The 24,932-nt window shown below is 42.6% G+C and overlaps 1 protein-coding gene across 1 annotated transcript; it reads right to left on the reverse strand.

Annotated features, from left to right (window-relative positions):
* Positions 1–3,620: 3,620 nt before the first annotated feature.
* Positions 3,621–23,935, reverse strand: LOC138799093 (centrosome-associated protein CEP250-like). The gene is made up of 19 exons (XM_069979867.1): positions 23,851–23,935; positions 22,451–22,526; positions 21,901–22,047; positions 20,289–20,345; positions 19,767–19,825; positions 19,520–19,685; positions 19,296–19,402; positions 17,247–18,662; positions 16,872–17,016; positions 16,554–16,700; positions 15,896–16,126; positions 14,043–14,185; positions 13,814–13,941; positions 13,624–13,727; positions 7,950–12,941; positions 6,450–6,599; positions 6,282–6,368; positions 4,259–4,312; positions 3,621–4,058 (listed from the first exon to the last, which is right to left on the reverse strand). Exons 3-19 carry the CDS (start codon positions 22,012–22,014, stop codon positions 3,840–3,842), a joined length of 8,319 nt encoding a protein of 2,772 aa, XP_069835968.1. The 5' UTR covers positions 22,015–22,047; positions 22,451–22,526; positions 23,851–23,935; the 3' UTR covers positions 3,621–3,839.
* Positions 23,936–24,932: the final 997 nt, after the last annotated feature.

The following is a 24,932-nucleotide window of genomic DNA, read 5'->3' on the forward strand; positions in this document are numbered from 1 at the left end:
TTTGTCCTTCAAATTATCATTATTATTTAGCCACTTGTTAGGCTTGTTCACACCATATTATGACTCCAACAGTCAGGTTCTCCGTGGTTATAGAGACAGAACATAGAATCTTGCACAAATAGCCAGATGCATGTGGCCTTAGTTTCAGTGAAAACCAGTATGGCAGCCATTATTGTTCCAACAGGGTGCACCAGCCTGTTCTAAATGACGAATCTAATCAGCTGTTCCAGGATACTGCGGTGGGTCTATCTAGAGTCTTAACAAATTGAGTGACAAAAGACATGGGAGCCATTTCCTTTAAACCATGAACAGCCCTTTATAACCAAGGAACAGCTGAATGGAATATTTAGCCTCTTGACGAAGACGACCTATTGACTGTCCTTGTTCTGCTGAGAGTTGTTTGCACTACAGGGGGTGTCCTGGTGACCACATTGTGATAAAAGTTGTGTTAATGACCTGTCCATCACCGCTTTGTGAATAGGAGCGTCCAAGATTGATCTTCATGATGTCATTGGTTTTGCTAGGAATTTGTTTGGTGTTCTTCAGTCTACCTATATACTGTGCAATCAGTTCATCATCAGGGTCACAATCAACCCACATTGGGGCACTTTCCTCCATTTTGGTCACTACTTGTGGGTCCAACCCTGAGGCATAACTACTGCTGGACGATAAACATTCACCCGACAACTTCACGTCCATCGCTGAATCAAAGGCTCTCCTTTACACCAGTGTAGGCTGCTGCTTGATGGGGAAATGAAATGTGCCAACAAGCTACCCTGGAATCACTTAAAGCCACCATACTCCCCAACAGAAGCCATGTTTGTGACTCCCAAATATTTTTCTGTTCAGAATAAGGCTCAATGGACGCTTATTAAACATATCAGCAGAAAGTGGCTTTGCTTGATGTTATTGCTAGTGCCGTGCCCTTGAGACATACAACTTGCATACATATGGGTATAAACAGATATATTCCATCATACAAAATAGATTTTTTTATAAATATATTTACAGAGTTTCATATATAGTGAAATAATACTGCAGCCTCTCTGGACAGGAGGCCATCATGCTGCCTGTGTCATTGTGTTAAATACAATATAAACCTATGTACATAAAATTACTTTTATTAAAATATATAAATATAAATAACTGTATAAAAAATGCATCCAAAATACCGGACAACAGCTTCATCGGACACACAAGAAAGAGCAATTCCATCCAGTAGGGATTTAAATATGGACGCGATGGGTATCCATTTGTTAAAGGGGTTGTCTTGAAGTTCGAAACTAGGGATGAGCGAATTTACAGTGCTTTGCTAGGCTTGGCGGTCTGCTCATCAGCGGGCTGACATTGAACTCTGTGCCACTGCACTCTGGTGCCTAGAAAAGTTGGATCCAATCCTGGGAAACTTTTCCCAGTATCCCAGGACTCAATACAGCTCTTCCAGGCACCCGGAGCACATCAGCACAGAGTTCACAGTCAGTCAGCTGATAAGACGACCATCGAGCCTAGCGAATTGCTTCCCTAGTACGGTAAATTTGTCCCCACTCAAAACTTAGGTAGGACCATCAAGGTGCCCCACCGCATTCAACCACCTCTAACCCACTTCATTCATGGCCTATGAGAAGGGAGTGATAACTATTATGAGTGCTAGAAAATGTTTCTTGGAATGGTTGTCACTAGAGAAAAGCGAACTTACAGTAAGTTCAGGTTTACGTGAACTTACTATAAGTTCACTCGTGTCTAGTTGTCACTTTTTTGCATTTCCCAACCCAAATGCTCAGTAGGAGTGTTTAACGTGAATCTACAGACTGGATGGAATTACCTTTTTTGTGCTTACAAAAGTTTGACTCTTTCTTAAGAACAGGTTCAGTTCACTGCTTTCTCATACATCCTTACAACAATCAAACACATAACCATGTATTACAAATTTGTCGCCATAACAATCACTCAATGGTCACAGCTGCATTACCCTGTATTACACTCATCACTCGGTCACCCTGATACGCGGAATGATTGTCATCGCGATCATAGACGTGTCACAGATCTGACACAGATTGCACGTTTACTGAACCACACAACTTGCAGTCATCCCAAATAGAAAAGTAAATTAGAGAATTGCTATATATGAATTTTCCCAATATACAAGTATAGGTTAATATTTTAAGCTACCAAAATGACTAATAAAATTTTTTACCCTGATGTAAATATCGGTTACGAATGCTAGGGCAAAGTGGCTCCTCCACCACTGCTATGTAACCATCAGACCAAAAACTTGACAAAATTGTCTAGATTATCTACCAGTCACGCCAACGATGAACTCATGCAACATCTGAGCATTACAACGGAAGATAACATACATACATCTGAGATCACAAGCTTGGTTCTCTACTCGCAGTCCCGAACTTGGGGAACCTAAGAGAACTGATATTACAACTAGACTGACAAAATATTGCAATGCTACAGCTTGCTTCGGTGTTAGATGCAATTATCTAGAAATATGACCATGTGTACCACATACTGACCCTATTCATACAAGGTGATATAAAATGATCCTCTTGGATGCACGAATATACAGTGCCATTTTTTCCTTAAGTGATAATCAGAGTTAAATTGAGTCATGTATGGTGAAACAGCAAATGCTTCTGGTGACCGGGAAGCCTACATTTCAAGTAAGGGGTAAGGTTGGACCCCATTGCGGTACATACACTGCACACTATAATAGTGTATCAGTAGAAAAGTAAACTGGACATTATAATCTGGTTTTGTAATACACTATAGAAACAATGAGCAAACTTTACAAGGTGTACACCCTCCTCCCAAATGGTGGCTAAACACTTTTAATGACTGCGGCAAAACATTCTAGTGTTCAACTGGTTTTCTCGAAGGGGTAGCATGAAACCCTTTTGCAGCAGCTAAGTGTTTGAGGTGTGTAAACTTCACGTGTGGTTAATTTAACACTACAAACTAATGGTGCGTTTACACAGGCAGATTTATCTGACAGATTTTGGAAGCCAAAGCCAGGAATGGATTTGAAAAGAGGAGAAATCTCAGTCTTTCCTTTATGACCTGTTCCCTGTTTATAGTCTGTTCCTGGTTTTAGCTTCAAAGATCTGTCAGATAAATCTGCCTGTGTAAACGCACCATAAGACTCCACAACACCGACTCTGTGCACCCTATCAGAATAACTGGTAGTGTGACATTACAATCCTTGGGTAGAAATATCAAAGATTGTCAAATAATATTCCCCCACAATGATAATTGTGCACTTTCGAATATACAAAAGTTACTACAATGTGGAAAATGCTGTTAAAGAAATTTTAAATTTTCATTGAGAACTAATTTTCCCATAGGGGTATAATTAGACCCCTTTGCAGTACCTTAATGTATGAAAAATGGAAACTTCATTTATAGTTCAAGCAAAGTCAACTTATCATCACAGCCTGGACCTATGCATGCTCATGATCACTAAAGGACCTTGATGCGCACACACAGAGCTCCAACATACTAAAATCCTATCCTATGCAATGTTAACCTTGTAGTAATAACACTTTACAATTAAACAATATAGGCCAATCCTGTAACAGACAATTTCTACCCTTTTGCCCCGCTGACACCACACACACACACACACACACAATTAATATTTGTAAACAGGTTCTGTAAAATGGTCACTGCTCAGTCTCCAACATTGGGACCTTTGCTCTTCTAGTTCACGGAATTCTGTAAGACAGGCAGAGGGGCAGAGGATGTTTTTTCTTGTTTTTTCACTGTAGTCTGTTTCAATTAGTCTCTTTTTCCAAGACTTGCCTGCTCCCAGCCCTGCACATTTATAGACACATTCAGGTTGTCGGTAGGCCAAGACTGCGGTTTAACGTGTCATCTAGTCGAATAGTCTCCCTCTGAAGTACCTGAGGTCTAGTATCAGAGGTCACTGCAGCCAGTGAGCGAGTAAGATTGTGTCTAAGGTTCATAAGATCGTCAGTGGTTCGGGAACATTTCTGTATGTAGCGGGAACGTTGTCCACGTTCTGTCTCCAGTTGGGACGTTAAAAGGGAGATCTGTGAGAGGAGACAGAAGATCACTGTATCTGTTAACTCTCCAAACATTTAAAGCAGCCCAGCGTGATGGTTCTGTTCTGTATAACTAACATTCTACAAGTATTTCAATATTTTTAGTAGATACTCCAGCCCCTTCCACTCCATCATTTCATATTGTGAGTATACAATGTAAGATCTATTAAGCCAATAGAGTCACTTACCTGTAGTTGTAGCTCTGTAACACTTGGCTGGGATATAGAAGAATCAACAATATCCTAGAGGTAGCAAGAGACAATTAGAGACATTGCAGCTTAGCTACTTCTTTGGATACAGTAAAATACCAAGAATAAGGTAACTAGAGAATAAAACTGTGCTATACGCCCACAATAACATCACCAACAACATAGAAAGTCATGAATCTTATGTAGAAATGTGGCTTAAAGGGGAACTATGAGAAGGTTAGATGAATCTAACCTGTTGACAGCCCCCTATAGCACAGGGGGCGCCGAGAATGAAGGTACGTCTCTTACCTTTATCCCTGTCGCCGTTCCCGTGCTTACCAGATCGGCACTATGGGGGCAGCGCAGTGCTCCTAACTGGACCGAGGAGTAAACGACTAACTGAGCGGAAACAGTGCCAAGGATAAAGGTAAGAGACTTACCTTCATCTACGGCGCCTCCTGCACTATTGGGGGCTATCAGCATGTGAGGTTCATCTAACATGATCGTTCCCCTTTAACTCCTTAAGGACCGGCTAATTTTCGTTTTTGCGCTTTCGTTTTTTCCTCCTTGTACACCTACGGACCCACATGAGCCCTTATTTTTTGCGTCACTAATTGTACTTTGCAATGACAGGCTGAATTTTTGCATAAAATATGCTGCGAAACCAGAACAAAATTATATGCGCAGTGAGATTGAAAAAAAAACGACCTGCAATTCTTTTTCTTTGGGGGGCTTCGTTTTTACGCCGTGTGTCCTATGGAAAAACTGACATGTTATATATGTTTCTCAAGTCGGTACGATTAAAACGATATGTAACATGTATAACTTTTATATTAATTGATGGCTCAGAAAAAAAAATACGTTTTACAGAAAATAAACGTTCCTTAAAATCGCTCTATTCCCAGGCTTATAGCGCTTTTATCCTTTGGTCTATAGGGCTGTGTGAGGTGTCATTTTTTGTGCCATGATCTGTACTTTCTATCGGTACAAATGCATAATTTTGCACTTTGGAATTGTTTTGCGCTTATGCCGTTTACCGTGAGGGATCATGAATTAAATAAATATTTCGGGCGATTACGCACGCGGCCATACCAAACATGTTTGTTTATTTATTTATTTTTATTTATAAAATGGGAAAAGGGGGTTGATTTGGACTTTTATTAGGGGAGGGGATTATTTATTAATAAAAACACTTTATTTTATTTTCACATACAGTAATTAAAAGCCCTCAGGGGGACTCCTATATGCACAGCATTGATCCCCCTGGGGGACTTCTATATACACAGCACTGATCCCCCTGGGGGACGTCTATATACACAGCACTGATCCCCTTGGGGGACTTCTATATAAGCAGCACTGATCTCCCATTGAGATCAATGCTGTGTATATAACAGAGCACCGATCCATCAGATCAGTGCTCTATTATAATGGTCTGCTGCAGACCTACTACATAGATTGCCGAGCCGGGATCAGTGTCATTCCGAGGCTGAGCCCTGGCCGGCTTATTACAACGGATCTCCCCGCCGCGATCGCATCACAGGGGGTGGAAAACCCCATAAGACACCAGGGACAGGGGGCACATACACTATTCAAATGCAGCTGTCAACTTTAACAGCTGCATTTGAATAGTTAATTAGCCGGCCGCGGTGGCTAAGACCTGCGGTCCCTGACTGCACATAGCGACCGAGGACCGCGGGCTGCAGAGAGCTCTCACGCCGGGAGCCCTCTCTGATCCCCCTTAACGTGCGCATGACCGGTATAGCCGTCATGCGTCGTTAAGGGGTTTAGGGAGTTGTCCAGGCTTAGAAAAACATAGCTGCTTTTTTCCAGAAAAAGCACCACTCTTGTCCTCCGTTTTGGTGTGGTTCTACAGCTCAGTTATATCGACATGAATAAAGCTGATTAGCAATGCCACACTCACAACCTGAGGACTAGGGTGACGCTGTCTTTGCAAGAACATAGCTTTTCTAACAAAAGATAACCCCTTTAAGAGCATCTGACTTATTCCCCTGCAAAAACTAACCTCTTGTGTTTTGTCCTTTGATTGCTGCAATATGGAGACATTGAGCTTCCGCAGTTCCCTACGCAGGTTCCTCCGCTCACTTTCCACCTGTGTAAGAACATAATACTGAATGTAAGAAATATCTGGCTTAGTTTATCATCTACATCACTTGCTTGCAGTGGCTCTTACTTCTTGTAAGGTCTCACTCAAGCGTAGGGTTTGGTTTTCCAATGAAGATTTCTCATTTTCCAACCTTGCCACAGCTTCATGGAGGACCTCGAGCCTCCTCTGCATAGAGTCCCCATCCATTGTGCTAGTCTTGTCAGTAGGTGTGGAATCCTGTTTAGGACAGCAATGAAGGCAGGTTATCTCCTGACTACGACTACGCTACTCGTTGACATAAACATTTTAAATGCCATATATATTTTATACAGGTTCATATCTCTAACACATATGATTTTGTCAGACGTTAACACCTGTTTGTTTACTATACTCCCATTCCGAATTCTTTGAGTTTGCATCACACTCTCATCTAGCCAGAACTAGATCTGACAGTACATATCACTAGAAGTAATGTAGCCCAAATACTCCATCTCCAGGCACCATCTTCATATTCCCAGTTCTACTTGTTCAGTGACTGGACCAAAGTGAGGGTATTTTGTGGGCTGATCAGTAGAGTTGAGCAAACCAGCAGTTGATTAGTGGTGGCAGCTGAACTTGGATGCAGCCCTAGGCAATCCTGGAAAACATGGATATAGCCATAGGCTGGTCCAGATGAACTTTAGACATTACTTGGGTACATTTAGTAATGTACCTAAGAATAGGAATGACAGAAGAAAGCTGCTGTATAAGGACCCACGGAGAATATATACCATATTCTCCCAAAGCACCAGGACTGTTTGTTTGGTGATCAAAAATCCTAGCTAGTCGTGTCTTCCAAACTGCGCCTGGTGTCGTGTTTTTTGCAAAAATGATCTTTTATTCTTTACCATCAATGTCAATTAGGCGTGCTCTAGGCCTGCGCGCCAACACCCCCCCTCCCCCCCCTGCGCTTCAGTTACACCCCCTCACGTGCTAATGTGGCGAAGCTACTAGTTCTAGGCTACAGTGTGCCTGTGTGGTCTTCATAAGTGTTCAGAAGCTGTCATTTATGCGGCGCAAGCGATGTGAGATGTACAAGCTCTACTTTGTATCAGTGAATCTACGTCACTACAGATCTTATCTGGCGCACATGCACTATTTCTATTAGGACTGAATGAAAGTCGGCCAGGGGGCGTAGAAGAACACAAGAGAACCGTTACAGGCCTAGAGCACGGACATCATAGGCCACGCCTGATTGACACTGATGGTGAAGAATAAAAGATCATTTTTACAAAAACCATGGCACCAGGAGCATTTTAGAAGACATGACCATCAAGGATTTCCGATCACCAAATGAACAGTACCAGTGATTTGGGAGGGTAAGTATATGGATATAGCTTGTGCCCACGATCTGCTTGGCATGAAACAACTGGTTGCATTTAGACTCTGTTTTACAAGATCCATTATGATCAATGATTGGATCTATGAGGTTTTCAACAACAGACTACACTATTCGGACAATGGAACCCAACTGAAAAGAATCAATACAAGTGTGAACAGAGACATCTTGGCACAGGACAGGTCGCCTCCACTGTAAATCTATCTTACTTTTTTAAGTCTCTTTTCAGATTCCAGAGATTTCTGCCTCAGTGTAATCTCCTCGGCCTCCATTCGTCTCAGTGCAGTTTCGGCTCTCTTCAACTTCCGTATAAGATCAACTTCTCTCCTCTTCGCTTCATCTCTTTCATTGTAAAGTGCTTTAATTTCTATTAACATCTCCTGTATTTTCTCTGTATATTTTTGTGAGTCTTGTAAATTATCTTCCAGACGTCTCCTTTCTTCTGCGCCTATCTTGTCAGGTAAACGATTCATTTCACCTTCGTGTACATCCTGCAAATCTAAATCATTAGTCTTAGTTTCCCTAAAACTCTTGTTTTTCGTCTCCAGGCTATGTCTAAAAGACGTTTCACTTTCTTCATTGTGTCTTTTATTCTTCATTACATCTTGGTCTTTACGCAGGATGGCTTGTCTAAGTTCTCCAATCTTCATATTCTGGGCATTCATCTCAATAACCAGTCTGTCTACTTCTTTCTCCTTCTCTTCTCTAGTGTGAACTAGGTCTAAAACTTTGTTCTTTAAGACCTTTTTTTCTTCTTCATGCTTCTTGTTCTCTTGCTCCTTATCTACCAAATTGCGTCTTAGCTGTTCTATCTGTTCCCTTAGAAGTGTCATCTCCCAGGTCATCCCTTCTGCTTTTTCCTCCTTTTGTAGCAAAGCTTGTGAGAGTTCGACTACCTTATTTTGCATGGTGGTCTTCTCTTCCTCGTGTGATATTTTTTCATGTACTGCCTGCTTTTCTTTCTCCTTCAGAGCCTGTCCAGCCTCTTCTATCTTTTCTCTTAAGGATTCCATATTTCCTATAACAACTTCTAACTGTCTTTCTTTATTTCCTAAAGTTATAGTAAGATCTGCCACTTGCTCCCGTAAAGTTTCCTTCTCGGATTTACTCAGCATTTCCTTTTCCTGAATTTCTTCTTCCTTACGAGCCAGAACATTCCTAAACTCCCCTATATTATTTCTAAGTAACACTAACTCAGCTTTTAGAGCATCAGCTTCTCTTTCTTTCACCTTTAGATTTTGTGAGAGTTCTTCTACTCTTCGTCTCACCACTGTGTTTTGTTCTTTTTCCTCGTGAACAGTGGTTTCCTTGGCCTTTAGGACTAAACTAAGTTTTTCTATATTCTCTTTAAGGGAGTTCGTCTCCATCTTGCTCCTTTCTGTTTCATGCTCCTTCTCAACCAAAGACACGGATATGGTCTTAATTTTTTCTGCCATAACTTTCTTCTCTTCCTCATTTTGCTTTCTTTCCTCCTTGATCTCTTTCTCCTTAGTTTCCAAAACCTGCCTAGCTTCTTCTAGTCTATCTGTTAGAAGTTTACTTTCTAATGTTCTCTCAGCAGCCTCTTGCTCCTTCTCTACTAAAACTTCGGACAATTCTCTTACTCTTTGCTTCAAGGATGTCTTTTCTTCTTCCCGTACTGTAGTTTCCTCCTGAATTTCTTCATCTTTCTCTAATATGAATTGTCTTAGCTCCTCTACCTTCTTTTTTAAAGTTAGCACTTCAAGTTTTGCCACCTCAGATTCTTGCTCTTTCTCAACCAAAACCTTTGATATATCCCATAGCCTCTGCTGTAGAGTCTTCTTCTCTTCATCACTTTCTCTTTTCTCAGACATTCTGTCTTGCTCCTTATCTGCAAGTCTTTGCTCCAGTCCTTGTATTGTTTCTTTCATACTGTTTACCTCCTCTGCTTCCCTCTCTTTTTGTGTTAGCAATAAAGTAAGATCAGTGACTTTTTTCCTCTGATTTTTCATCTCCTCCTCGTGTTGCTGTTCTTTAGTCTTAGTTTCTTGTTCCTTTTCATGTACACGTTTCCTCAGTTCTTCAATCTTCTCTTTCAGATGCTTCATCTGCATCTCCTTAGCATCTATTTCTCTGCTCTTTTCTATTACAGACTGGGTACATTCCATAAATCTCTGTCGCTCAGATTCTTTATCTTCTATACTCTGTCTTTCTCTTTCTTCTATTTCTTTTTCTTTCTCTACCAACTGCTCTTCAAGTTCCTCTATCTTGGTTTTCAATAATTTTATTTCTGTACTTGTATAATTTGCATCCTGACTTCTTTCTACCAAACGCTGTGAAAGTTCTGTAACTTTATGACTTAGGGCTTTATTCTCGTGTTCACTACGTGCTCTCTCTTCTTTGAGCTCATTTTCCTGACTTATTAAAACTTGTCTAAGCTCCGCCATCTTATCTCTTAGAGATATAATTTTTAACTCTTTATTATCTGATTCCCTTTCCTTTTCTGTTAATGCTTCAGAAAGTTCTAATAATCTTTTGTTCTGAGACCTTTTCTCCAGCTCAATGATTCTGTCCTTCTTTTGTATTTCTTGATCTTTTTCCATCACAATTTGTCTAAATTCTTCAATCTTATCTTTTAGAAACTTAATTTCAACTTCTTTCTCTTCTATATCTATCTTCTTCTCAGAAAGATTACGAGACAGCTGAAATACTTTCTGTCTCAGTAATGACTTCTCTGCTTCTTGCCTTAGCTCCTCATTCCTGACCTCATCTTCTTTCTTTATGAGAACTCCTCCTAGCTCTTTTATCTTCTCATTCATGGACTTCATCTTTTCTTCCAAATCTTCTAATTCATGTTCCTTTTTTATAAGACTTTGAGAAAGTTTCTCTATTCTTTCTTTCAAACTGTTTTTCTCTATCTTTTCTTCTTCACATTGTTGTTCCCTGTCTTTCAAAGCTTTACTAAGTAATTTTAGTCTATCGATTAAAGTATTATCTCCTTCTTGATCCATAGACATCTCCCCTATAAGGGCCTGCGAAAGTTCAGTCACCCATCTTTGTAGTTCCATCCTTTCCTCTTCTCCTCGTGTAGTTTCAATAGCTTTATCCATCAAATCTTGTCCCATTTGATCTATTCTAATCTTCAAAGCTTTCAAGTGCCCTTCTCTCTCCTCATCCTGGACCTCTTGGTCCACAAGAGCTTGAGATAGTTGTGCATTGTGCTGTTTAAGAGTCATTATCTCTCGATCACTTTGGATTTTGGAGTCTTCAGCCTTTCTTTGGGTCTCGACCAAAAATTGTTGTACTTGTTCCAGTTCTACCTTCAGTTCTTGGATTTTTGCTATGTTCTCTTGTTCTCTAATGTCTTTTTCTTTTAAGACATGCAAAAAATCTTTGACTTGAACATTCAAATCATTGTTAACCCTGCTTAACTGCATTCTCTCTCTATCGGCCTCAGCCTCTTTCTCTAGCAAAGTCTGGGAAAGATCTTGTAACTTTTCTTTAAAATACTTATTGTCCCTTTCCCTCTGTTCCTCAACAAAATGTCTCTCATTCACTACCTCAGAAAGTTTCCTCTCCAGATCTTTATTCTCTTTCTCAAGTCTCGTCCATTCCTCTAATTCTTTTTTGTTGTCTTGTAAAGACAATGAAAGAGTCTCTAGTCTTGTATTTAACATTTCCCGCTCTCTCTGATACTTCTTTTCCAAAATATCAATCTCTAGTTCTTTTTCCTTTAAGGCCTGAGAATATTCTATCACTTTTTCTCTTAGCAGTGCTTCCTCCTTTTTTGCTTGGTTCTCTGTGGAGTTCTTCTGAGAGGCCAGATGCTCCATTCTGGCTACTACTATAGATTTGTCATGCTGACACTTCTGTAACCTCTCTTCCAAGCCCATAATCTCCCTCTTTTGCTGTTCTATAGTCAGTCTTTGATGTTCCTTCTCTTCCTGGCAGTCTTGCAGAGTTTGCTGTAGTTTCTCATAAACTTCATCTTTCTCTTTCAAAGTTTTGTTGTAAAACTCTAAATCATTAGAGATCCTATCTTTTTCTTTTCGAAGATTATACACAGTCTCCTTTAACAAATGTATTTCACTTTCTCTTTCTTTAATCCCCTCAGTGTGAGACTGCAACAAACTAGACAATTTTTCTTTTTCTTCCATATATTCTTGAATAGTCTCTTTTAATGTTTCTACATTTTCTCCACACTCTCTATAATTCGCAGTAAGATGGTCGTTCTCTAACTTGCTCTCCACAACTCTAGCTCGTAAAGATTCGATCAGAGAGTCCCTCTCTTTTACCATGGTGGTTTGATGGGCTACTTCTTTAAGTGCGCTCTCTTTCTCTGCTTGCTGATCCTTTAGGTTTTCTCTTAATTCCTCTAGCTCCTTTTTCATCTGTTTAACATTTTGCAGCAATGCATTAACCTTGGTTTCTCGGTCTTCTTCACACTGTCTGAGATTCTCTCTTAGAGCTGATAGCTGCTGCTCCGCCTCAGTAGTTTTACTAAACAGCTGCTCAAAGACCGTCTTCTTCTCTTCTTCGAGGATAAGCAATTTTCCATTCAAAATATCAATTTCCTGCTCCTTCTCTTCTATAACAAGTCGACTGTGCTTTTCTGCTTTCAGTGCAAGCTCTTTCTGTGCTTCACACTCTTCAAAACGCTTAGCAAAGAGTGTCATTTGCTGCTCACTCTCCTTTATACTCTGTATATGTTGCTGTAACTGAGCGACCACAGACTCTTTATCCTGTTGGAGCTGCATGGTGTTCTCCTTATAAATATTGATTTCACGTTCTCTTTCTTGTACAGTAAACTGGAGTTGAGCTGCTGAGGTTAATGCAGTCTCCTTCTCTCCGTTGCACTCCTGGATATTCTCTCTCAGTTCTGTAATCTGCTTCTCTATCTCTTCTAAGCTATCTGCTTGGTTTGTCAGTGTAGCGATGGCCCTCTCTTTTTCTTCCTGACATTCTTTCAGAGTCACTTTAATAAATTCCAGTTCACGATCCTGTTCACTTTTCACTAGTGCCTGGCGTTCTAAGCTTTCCAAAGCGGCTTCCTTTTCTAAAAGACACTTTTTCAGGTTGGTCCTGAGCTCGGAAACTTCTTTTTCCACTTGATTCTGTATGGCAGTCACTATATCCAGCTCAGTCTGCTTCCCTCTTTCCAGTTCATCTACCCGCTCTTCAGCAACCTGTCTGAGACTCTTTTCTTGCTCCAGCCTCTCTCTCAGGGTGTTCAATTCTTCCTAAAATAAATCAAAGTCCAGTTTTATTAAATGCTCATCCTCTTCGCTCTGAGCCTAACTCACACAACCACGTAACTGCAGCTAGCTTTACTGTCTACAATAATGTATCCATTCTCCGCCGTATTTACATACACCCTCAATGTTCATTGGCTGATACCTCTTTTGGTCATGCTCCTTATGCACATGCATGCTCGGTTCAGTTGGACGTACAAGTGTTTTTAATAGATTCGTATATCCAGCAGTTGCACCCAACTGATCAGCCAGTTATAGGATAAAGCGATAACTAGTCATATGGGAATACCCCTTTAATTTTACGAATGTCTTTTTTATGGATGTAATATTAATTCACAGGTCCTTTTTTCAGCCATATCTTGACATAAAATGAGGGGCGTATTTTGGATTGTAAAAGGCCCAAAATGCACCATAACTAAAAACTTTTTTTGGTCAGGGGGCTTCCATGCTCATAGAGTCATTAGTCAATCTCACAAAAATGGGCTTGTATCTCGTGTGTATAGCCATGCTGTGATCTTCACATTTAGCCTATACTAAACCCTTGAATGCAGATACTTATTCTTTTGTATTACTCCTCCTTGTTAATAAACATTGCAACAATTATATAGCCTTCGGAGCAACGCACCTTTTATCTGCTGTTACTAGAGTATTGCTTAACTAGCATCCTTACCAAGTGTATCCCCAGCTGCGCTTTTTCTGCCTCGCCTTCTTCTTCCAAGTCAGACACTCTCTTCTGTAAGGCGTTCTGCTCAGCATATAAAATGGAAAGTTCATCTGTAAAATAAAAAAAAGGAGTATAGCCATAAGTATTCGTGTCTTACTACCCATTATGTGACAGAATTTATTACAATGTCTCTTACCTTGGACGGTTTCCTTGGACTGAGTGATTGTCTGAACTTCCAGTTCTAGTTGGCTACATCTAATGTCCAGCTGAGACGCTCTTTCCTGAGATGCAAAAAGTGAACTCTCGAGAGACTGCTTCATGACCCTAGGGAATGACAAGGTAACATGAACATGATGCAAGAAGATCTAAAAAAACACCATGGACAGAAATGCATGGAAGCATGATGTGTCTACTGTATGTCTTACTGGAGGTCTTTTAACTTTTCCGTCAGTTCGAGGCGCTCCCTCTCACTGATTTCGAGTTGTACAAGGAGTGTGGACTTTTCTCGGCTCAAAGCTTCTTCGTCTTGCAATAACTTTCCCTGCTCCTTCTGCAGGTTCTCTCTTTCCTATACGAAAAAAAGAATTAAGATTTGAGCTCAAACCAGAGAAAGGAAGAGGAAGAGGTATACTAAAGTTACAGAACGTCGTTTACAATCAGATATATTTGGATGCCTACCTGTCGTGTATTAGCATGTAAACAAACCAAAAATAGGCTCTAGCACTTTCACTTTAAAACTTTTGACATAAAGTGTACAAACATGCCTAAAGTTTTGATTGATCACTTTCAAGGTGTTCAGACCCCAACTGATGGCTCAGCGGCACTGTGTGCACTAAGCATGTTCTTTCCCCAACTCTGTGCATGTGACCGATACGGAGTCCTAGTGTAATGGTCTGCGCGACCATCTTATATAAGATATACACCTACAAAGAAAAAGAAATTTTTATTGATCACAAACAAAAATAAATATAAAATGAAATAAAATCGCAAAATGAATCAGAACAGATGATTACAGAAAACACATGGGTAAAGTGCATGTACTAAAGTGCCGGCATATAACAAGAATGTGCAAAAATGCAAGTGTTACAAATAAAGTGCCTGGCACAATGAAAAAATAGTCTACATATTCAGCAGGGGTTCATTGCAGTAAACAACATATACCAAGTAACCATGAAACAATGTAATAGGGGCCCTCGAGAAAGGCGTGTTGCCGAAACGCGCGTCGGGGCGCACCTCATGGGTATTGTGTGAACCAGCACCTTAGGTAATGTCTCAGTAACGGGGTTCTCTATGACATTGTTTCATGGTTACTTGGTATATGTTGTTTACTGCAATGAACCCCTGCTGAATATGTAGACTATTTTTTCATTGTGCCAGGCACTTTATTTGTAACACTTGCATTTTTGCACATTCTTGTTATATGCCGGCACTTTAGTACATGCACTTTACCCATGTGTTTTCTGTAATCATCTGTTCTGATTCATTTTGCGATTTTATTGCATTTTATATTCATTTTTGTTTGTGATCAATAAAAATTATTCTGTGATCATATTATATCTGGGTACAGTATTTCTTTGTAGGTGTATATGTATTGTTTTGCTGTTGTAGCACCCAGTAGGATACCCCCACATATACTATATTTGCACTTGCTTTATGCACTCGGGGTAGAATATCGGCTAGTACATTTTTTGTTTGATCTTATATAAGATGTCCAGAGAGCTGGGAGAGAAGCACTCAACTGCAGGACTCTTCCTGCTCTCTCTAGTCATTGGTTAGGGTCTGAATACCCAGACGCCCCACTGATCAAACATTTTGACAGGTCTCTACAACGCGTCGAAAGTTTTCTTTTAAGTATACAGGTATAATTTTAGATCCTAGTACACATTAGTAAAAAAAAAAAGTCAACCAAATCCACTGATTTTGGGACCTGCTGTCTAATGTGTACAGGAACCTCCCAATTTATCTGTCAGGGAAGAGAAGGATCAAGTATGTTGGATTTTCTTTACTAGTAAATGGGGGTCTGAAAAGGGATTTCTACACAAGACAATCTGGCTGACAATCTTGTGTGTATCTGGGGCCTCCTGACTGTTCCGGGAACAGATATTACTGGAGGAAACCGCCACCGTGCATGTCAGATTGTAGATGTCAAACCCTTCAGGAGATAAGCCGCTATCAGACACATCTTGCATCCTCTGCTCCACATTAATTAAAACACGCAGAGAAAAACCAATATGTCTGCATCTATAATTCTGGATCTAGTAAAGAGACTTCCATTCACCTGTTTAAGCTCAGCCTGCAGCCTCTCTCTCTCCTCCCGGATGTAGAATACCTCCGTTTCCAGACTCTCTCTTGCCACTTCACAGTCTTGCAGGAGGAGCTGTCTCTTCTTCATCCCTGCTCTCTGGTGTGACCACTCCTCATCTAATTGCTGTACATGTTGCTGGGCCGTCATCAGCTCCTTTTCTGACTCCTTGAGGATTTCTCGAGTCGACTCCAACTCCTCTTCCCTCTGCAGAACCAAAACAAAACGTCAGTCTTCCCTGTAAACAGACTACTAACACATTTATCCGCCAGTATCTATGGTCTTGGCCTCAGGGTAACGAGAGTGACCTGAGAACATTCACTACTGTCCCATAGTGTGTACAGCTGTGCCAGGTGCTGCTGTACAGACCTGGGCTGTCTCTAAGCTGCATTACAGGTCACAACCACATAAACAAGTGGCACTGTATTGTTTATCCCTGAAGATGGCATAATTTGAGGTGTTAGGCAGATGCAGAGGGTTTAATCTGGTGCTGGAATTGCCATCCACCATCTCTGAATGGCATCAAACATTTTAGTGCTCCTGCCCGAAGCAGGAGGTAACAGGAAACTGAGATGGCAAAATAAGCTGCAATGCAGAATGTGTGTCTATATCTAAACATGTATATTAAGTTCACCTGCTGCAGGAGACTATTCAGCTCCACCTTATCTAAAGACAAGGCTCGATTCAAGTCTCCCATCTTGACTACTGCATCATGGAGGTTGTCCACCTCAGCCTTGTGCCGGCTCTGCTCCACCAGCAGCTCTGCAATCTGCTTTTCGGCCTGTGAAAACAGCAACCATGACCCAAAGATTAGAAGGTTACCTTAGTTCCCTTACCAGAAGCCCTTCCAGCTGTTGCAAAACCACCATTTCCATCGTGCCTAAACAGTCAATCTTTAGTTTTGCAACAGCTAGAGAGCTACAGGATCCCCATCCCTGTACAGAGAAGCTACCTTGTGGAGAGTGCCCTGCAAGCCGCTCCTTTCATCTCGAGACAATTCAGCTTCAAGACGACAGCGTAGCAGCTCTTCCCGTAACACCAATAAATCATGGAGTAGATTGGAGCGATCGGATTCTACAGCATCAAGAGACCGACGACTAAAGAAGTGAAGAACAGACAAATTAATAGCAGGTGGTCCGGAGACTGGCACTATGGTATGATTTCACCGTTACATGAAAAATCCAAGTACCAGGTACCAAGTGCCTGTCTGCAGTTTGTTGAAGATCACCTGGACAAGCCTAAAGGCTATTGGGACAATATTTTGTGGAAAGCTGAGAGATATATTAATTAAATAAGCACCGTCATTTTCCATTAATATCATACTCACTGAATGTCTCTTAGCTCTTGCTCCACACTATGAAGTCGAGACTCCTCTTCCATTTCATGCGTCATCAGACTTGACCTCAGAGTCTCCGCCTCTCGGGATCGCTCTTGCAGCTCTGACCTTAAAGACTGTACTTCCTGCTCCAATTCTCCAACACGTCCTCTGTAGGATTCCACTTCCTGCACCTTCAGCTCCAGGGAACGCACTTCCTGCCGTGACGCCTCCAGCCGCCCCATCAACGAGTCTATTTCTTGTTCACATTCTTGAACCTTTGACGTCAGTGACTTTACCTTTGATGACTCCAGCTCTGACCCCAGTAAATCATCTTTTGATGCTACAAAGTGTGATCTTGATTGATGGTCGCCACCTAATGTATGCGGATACGAAATCTCTGTTAAATCTATATCATGTCCAGCTCTTTCCATGCTGGCACCATGAGGTGTCTCCATCAGTGACATCAGCATGCTGGTTTCAAGAGGCAGTGATGTCATCAGCTGTGTTGATTCAAGAAGTGGTGACAGAGTGCTTTGAAGGGTGGTCCCTAGTAGTGATGTCATCATGCTAGCCTCCTGTGGTGCTAAACGCAACCTTAGCCTGCTTGCTTCCAGCTCTGCTTCCTCCAGCCGTGACCTCATGGTGCTTGCTTCCTGTTCGCCTTCCTCCAGCCGTGACCTCATGTTGCTTGTTTCCTGTTCGCCTTCCTCCAGCCGTAACCTCATGTTGCTTGCTTCCTGTTCTGCTTCCTCCAGCCGTGACCTCATGTTGCTTGCTTCCTGTTCTGCTTCCTCAAGACGTGACCTCATGTTGCTTGCTTCCTGCTCTGCTTCCTCCAGCCGTGACCTCATGGTGCTTGCTTCCTGTTCGCCTTCCTCCAGCCGTGACCTCATGTTGCTTGCTTCCTGTTCTGCTTCCTCCAATTGTGAAGTCATATTGCTTGTTTCCTCTTGTACTTCCTCCAGCCTTGTCCTCATGTTGCTTGTTTCCTCTTGTGTTTCCTCCAGCCTTGTCCTCATTGTATTTGCATCTTGTTCTGCCGTCTCCAGCTGTAACTTTAACAATTTGGCTTCTTGCTCTGCTGCCACATACTGAGACCTCAGTGATTTCAGCTCCTCCTCTAGTGTCTGCTCATATGAGGTTTTACTTTCTACTTCCAGCTGCAGGGCCTCAATCTGTGACTTCAATGATTCCTCCCTATGTCCACTGGTATCCAGGACAGAACGCTCCATCTTCCCTGCTTCTCCTTCCTTCTGTCCTGCCATCTCCACTGACTCGATCCCATGGTCCCAGGTGACCAGAAGATACTTCGGAGGATCAGTCACTTTTCCTGGATCCTTTGGCCTCCAAGAGATAATGGAGGAGCATGAAGTTTGGAGAAGGCGGATGCATCGAGTCCATTCAGCACGCAACGCAGATAAATCTCTAAGAAAAAGAAGACAACATCTGTAGTAAGAAACCAAATCTACAACTAACCAATAACCTATTTGACTATGGAGCATCTGTCAACTCTCCTGTGTTTTACAATAGAGGAGGTGTCCTGTGTTATGTAGCATAGAGGACATGTCCTGTGGTGTAGTATATAGAGGATGTGCCCTGTGTGGTGTAGTATAGAGGAGGTGTCCTGTGTGGTGTAGTATAGAGGTGGTGTCCTGTGGTGTAGTATATAGAGGATGTGTCCTGTGGTGTAGTATATAGAGGATGTGTCCTGTAGTGTAGTATATAGAGGATGTGCCCTGTGTGGTGTAGTATAGAGGAGGTGTCCTGTGTTATGTAGTATATAGAGGTGCTGTCCTGTGGGGTGTAGTATAGAGGATGTGTCCTGTGTGGTGTAGTATAGAGGAGGCGTTCTGTGGGGTGTAGTATAGAGGAGGCGTCCTGTGGGGTGTAGTATAGAGGAGGCGTCCTGTGGGGTGTAGTATAGAGGATCTGTCCTGTGTGGTGTAGTATAGAGGAGGTGTCCTGTGGGGTGTAGTATAGAGGAGGTGTCCTGTGGGGTGTAGTATAGAGGATCTGTCAGCTCTGCTGTGCGGTGTAGTAACCATCATCACCCTGTACCTTTCTGTTGCAGTCTTTAGTTCCTTGAAATGTCGATGAAATGTCACAACTTCCGTCCATAATCGCAGGAGGCGGGATCTCTCGCCTTGTATGTGACCCTTGTAAACCTGAATAATGAAATAAACAATCATACAATCATATTACTGGAGAGCGGATCATACACCTCTGTACAGATACAGCAGAGGCTTCTGGGTACCCAGCACAGACGCTCCCATGTTACTCACCTCTCTCTCAGCTTGCCACTCCTCCTCCTTCCTCTCCAGCTCCTGTAAGGCTCCGGACCAGTCGGCGGTCAGCTTGTGAATATCTTCCCCCAGCAGCTTATTAGACTCCTGTGTCTGGACCAGCTCCTCCCGGAGAAGAGAGTTTACTGCCGCCAGACTGGCGCATCTTACACCAAAGGAACAACATTAATAGAGAAGTACAACCCCCATCATCACAGCTAGGAGTCCTTCCCGATCCACTACTCACCTCTGCTGTTCTTCTTCCAACCTCCTCAGGGCTTTCTCCAGCTCCAGTTCTCCGCGGCTCTGAGGCAGAAACATTATACAATTGTCTATAGGCATCAAAAAGAAGGTGCAATAACAGCATAGATAACAGTCTTAGTCTTAGCACTTCGTTTTAGCTCCAGCGGTGAGAATGAAAACTGCAAGATGTTAGGATTATTTTATAATATACATTGAAAAATGAAAAATTTGAAAAAATGTCACCTAAAATTCTTAAAAAATATTTTTAACATATAAACATTTAAACAATGAGTCACTTTCTGATGACACATTCCCTTTGAAGGGGTGGTCCAGGATTGGAAAACCATGACAGCTTTCTTTTAACACCACCACACATGTCCACAGGTTGTGTGTGGTATTGCTGCTCAGTGGAGCTGAATTGCAGTACCAGGCACAGCCTGAAGACAGGTGTGGTGCTGTTTCACAAAGTAATCAGCCATGTAGTTTTTTAACCTGTACAAGCCCTTTATGATAACACTGTCCTTACCAGACTGAATTCCTGGCTCTGCTGCAGGTCCTGGTAGCGATTTCTATACTGCACAACCTGAGAATAGAGGAACAAGTATAACAACCACTAAAATCAATCTTATATATAGAGCAACAAATCAGATATCCTGATATACTAGGACACTGCAGAAAGGTAGAAGTGATGTCACTACAGAAATCAGTTGTGTCTGGTATTGTAAGACCCAATGTCTGCAACACAGAAGCTGTGGGTGATGCTATTCCCCAGCACTATTATTCTACCACTGCTGGTGAAGGTAAGGCTATGCTGTGTATAGGCAGGCTGCTTTAAAGGGGCTGTCCATAGGGTAGCAGTGTGTGTACAATCATGGGGATACTTAGGACCCTGTTATCAAGATCTTAGGGGGTCCCAGCCACTGGATCCCTGCAATGATACACATGCTGGGAATACGGGATAAGTGTTCATATTCGGACAATCCCTTTAAAGGAGAAGTCCGGCGAAAATTTTTATTAAAGTAAAAAGTTATACAAATCCCTAATATACACTTATTACAGAAAATGCTTATAAAGTGCTCTTTTTCCTGCACTTACTACTGCATCAAGGCTTCACTTCCTGGATAACATAGTGATGTCACTTCCTGGATAACATGGTGATGTCACTTCCTGGATAACATGGTGATGTCACTTCCTGGATAACATTGATGTCACAAACCGACTCCCAGAGCTGTGCAGGCTGTGGCTGCTGGAGAGGATGATGGCAGAGGGATGCTCAGTGTCCCTCCAGTGCCCTGTGTCCCTCGGTGTCCCCCTGCCATCATCCTCTCCAGCAGCCACAGCCCACACAGCTCTGGGAGTCGGGTTGTGACATCACCATTTTATCCAGGAAGTGACATCACTATGTTATCCAGGAAGTGACATCACCATGTTATCCAGGAAGTGACATCACCATGTTATCCAGGAAGTGACATCACCATGTTATCCAGGAAGTGACATCACCATGTTATCCAGCAAAGGAAGCCTTGATGCAGTAGTAAGTGCAGGGAAAAAAGCACTTTATAAGCATTTCCTGTAATAAGTTTATATTGGTAATTTATATAACTTTTGGGGGGCAATACAATACTTCAATAAAAATTTTCGCTGGACTTCTCCTTTAAGTATATAGAATGGAAAGAATCCAGATCCGACCCCTCTGTGCAGTTGCTTTAGAGTCCTTCAGTGGTCGGCTAGTAACACAGGGAACCAGACACTGATGTGTGGACCTGGTTTAGAATAGTCCGCACCTGGTGGATATAATATGGATATGGAGAAGGCAGCTCATCCAGGTTTTAGCCTAAAACACTTCATGACACAGAAGTTGTTCATCCAGGTGTTGTGTAACTACAACTCCCAGCATGCCCTGACAGCTGTAGGCTGCAGACCACTCCCTTAGACCAATCTTAGCATAGAGTAGCCAAACTTCTGATAGATTAGTTGTAGGACGCTCCCCAGAATGCATTGACCAAGGCAAGTGCTCTTCAGACACTGAACAAGCAAGGAATGCTGGGAGAATTCAGCTCTGAAATCTGCACAATAGTAAATTCATCACTTTCAGGTTCATCTTTGGTTAGTGATGATTTTTGATGGACATGCTTCACCTTTGCCTGTAGCTTCTCCACCAGGACCGCCTGCCTCTTCTGAGCTTCTAGAGAGTTCTGTAGCTCCCTCTGCAGCGCCAGCCAGTCCCGGCTGAGCTCCGCCCCCTGCGTCATTGCTGTGACGGCGTCAAGTGCCTCCCTCTAATACTGGACAAACACACAAGCAGAATACAATGTCAGCTCAAGTCGTAATACCGCACACAACCAGAGGGCAGGGGTGGCGCTGTTTTCGGAAGAATTATTTCCTTACCCCTTTAATCGGGGCTGTATGATCTACAGCACAGGTGTCAAACTCAGGCTCTCCAGCGGTTACAAAACTACAATTCCCATCATGCCTGGAAAGCCAAAGCTTTAGTTCTCCAGGCATGATGGGAATTGTAGTTTTGCACCAGGTGGAGGGCCTGAGTATGACAACCCTGATCTACAGCGTCATGTCACATCTTTAGATATTGTAAAAACACATTTAAAAAACACGCTGGATCCATTGTTACATTTCCACCATGTTTTTGCAGCTTTTTTTTTTATACAGAAAACCCAGCGACGTCCATACCCTGATGGCACATCGTGCTCCTCAGTCTCAAATGGGATCTCTCGGACTTGTCTGATTACTCCAAACCCCAAGGAACCTGTAACAGAAGGAGAAAGCATCAAGACCTACTCAGGCCCTGTTCACACAACACAGCAGGTTTTTTTTTTTTTTCTTGCAGTTTTGGGTGTCATGTTAGTTGTCACCCAGCTTTCTGGACGGATATGGTCCAATCTTTTTTTTTTTATGTCTAAGTCAGGGGTAGGGAACCTTGGCTCTCCAGCTGTTGCGAAACTACAACTCCCATCATGCCTGGACAGCCAAAGCTTTAGCTGTCCAGGCATGATGGGAGTTGTAGTTTTGCAACAGCTGGAGAGCCAAGGTTCCCTACCCCTGGTCTAAGTAGTAAAAAGACTGGACAAGAGCAAATCTAGTGTAAGGTCTAACTACAGATCTAGTCTCTCTCTGGTCACACCAGACATCTCTAGACAATCAGGACACTAGGAAAGCAGAATGACTCCAATAAGACTAGATAAGTCACTTCAAGACTAGATAAGTCACTGGCTGATTCATTGGACTCGGGTTCGGTGATTCTTTTCCTTTGACTGATTCTCAGCTGTCTCCTGTCTGGTCACTCACACAATACACTGAGACTTATCCTCCTCATGTCGCGTTATCGGTCCCTGGGAAAGCTGGGTGACAAACAACACTCCGGCCCCCACTGGGGTGACCCAGAGACCTAAATGGTTTCTCTTCTCGTCCTGTACATCCCATCGCCCAGCTTTATAGGTCTCTGACCAGCACCCTGAGTGAGTCATCATCCCTTATTATACAGTCACACCCAGCTTTCCCAGAATCCTGAAGGACAAACCAGTTTCATTATACAATTTACAACAGCGCCATGTAGGTGACATATGACATCAGTTCTAGCAATGTATCCAACTGTATCCAAACTCTTTATTGGGGTATTCCCTGATCTGTGGCGGTATCACAGCTGTCCCCCAGAATGATGGTATATGTGACTGCTGAATGTTAGTATATCCGCTGTATTAGCCTCTGCCCCATCACCCATCAACCTGAATGGTAGCATATGTGACTGCTGAATGTTAGTATGTTGGTATATCAGCTGTATTAGCCTCTGTCCCATCACCCATCAACCTAAATGGGAAATCCTGTCTAATTATACAATGATACATCCCCATCCTGTCAGTTATTTCCAACCTGTGGTTATCCAGCTGTTACAAAACTACATCTCCCAGCATGCCTACACATTGGTAGAATGAGCGGGCATGCCGGGAGATGTAGTTTTGTAGCAGCTGGAGAGCCCCCGGTTAGAGAGCTCTGTCCTCCACCATCACCCGTCTCTCCCGTATCCCTCCCATCTTCGCTCTCCCCTCCATGTCCGCCCCTTCCCTCTTTCTCACCCCCATTTTGAATCTCCCTCCAGTTTCCTCCCGTTTTGGAGCAGCGCGACCCCTGACCTCTGATACGCGCGGCCACCGACCAACCCACTTCCTGCGTCTACACCACGTGACCGGGTTGAGCCTTCCCTTCTTATCGCCATTGGTCGACGGGACCGAGGATGACGCAGAACACGGCTGGGCTGCCCAGGCTCCGCCCCAATCTTTCGCATTGCAGTGTGGGAATTGTAGTTCGATTTTAATTAAGGTTATTTGCAAGGAATTTGGGGAATTTTTTTATGTATCAGCGATTTCATAGTGTTCGCTGTTATCATTGTACTTGTCCATGTGATGTTCATGCAGAGCACTATAGGGTGAGGATTGCAATGTGAAATTGAAATACAAAGGACGTTATAAAAAAAAGCTTTCTACTATATTTGACTGAGATTTTATTAAGTTGGCGCAGAAATTAATGTTTTTTTATGCTTTACAGCAGTGCTCCCCAACCAATGGCACTACAACTCCCAGCATGCCCTAGCTCCCCTGAGGACCCACCGCACCCAGCCGCTGCAGTGTTTCAGAGTCTAGTGTACCCCATTGTAATAAGTGAGCTCGTCCCCGTATTATACTCCTCGTAGTTTCGGGCAGCATGATAGCTTCCTTTTAATACCACAATACACTCTGTCCTTAAAGGGTTGTTCAATGGTTTATTTATTTTTTTTACTAATTAGTCCTTAAATTAGCCTCTTCTCCACATCACGTGACCTGTGACATCACACCCTCCCAGCTCCAGTGAGCCCCATATACCCGGTGTAGCGGCCAGGGGTATACGGGTCCTTCCTATCAGGGTATATGGGACCAGCATAGTGGGTGACGTAACGTCCTATATGAAGGGCAGATAGGGATATGATGTAACTTGTCCACCGATAATGGCAGGAGGGTGTACAGGAAAGAAACGAGAAGTGATTGCAGCATAGTCAGCATATTTCTTACATTACATTATACAAAAGAGGAAGCCGCCCCCCTGTTCCTACACCCCCCCCCCTGTTCCTGCACCCTCCATGTGAGACTCTCTGTCCTCAGAGGGCAAATATCACTGCTAAATA

Source organism: Dendropsophus ebraccatus, chromosome 8 (genome assembly GCF_027789765.1).
Source record: "Dendropsophus ebraccatus isolate aDenEbr1 chromosome 8, aDenEbr1.pat, whole genome shotgun sequence".
Lineage (NCBI taxonomy): Eukaryota > Metazoa > Chordata > Amphibia > Anura > Hylidae > Dendropsophus > Dendropsophus ebraccatus.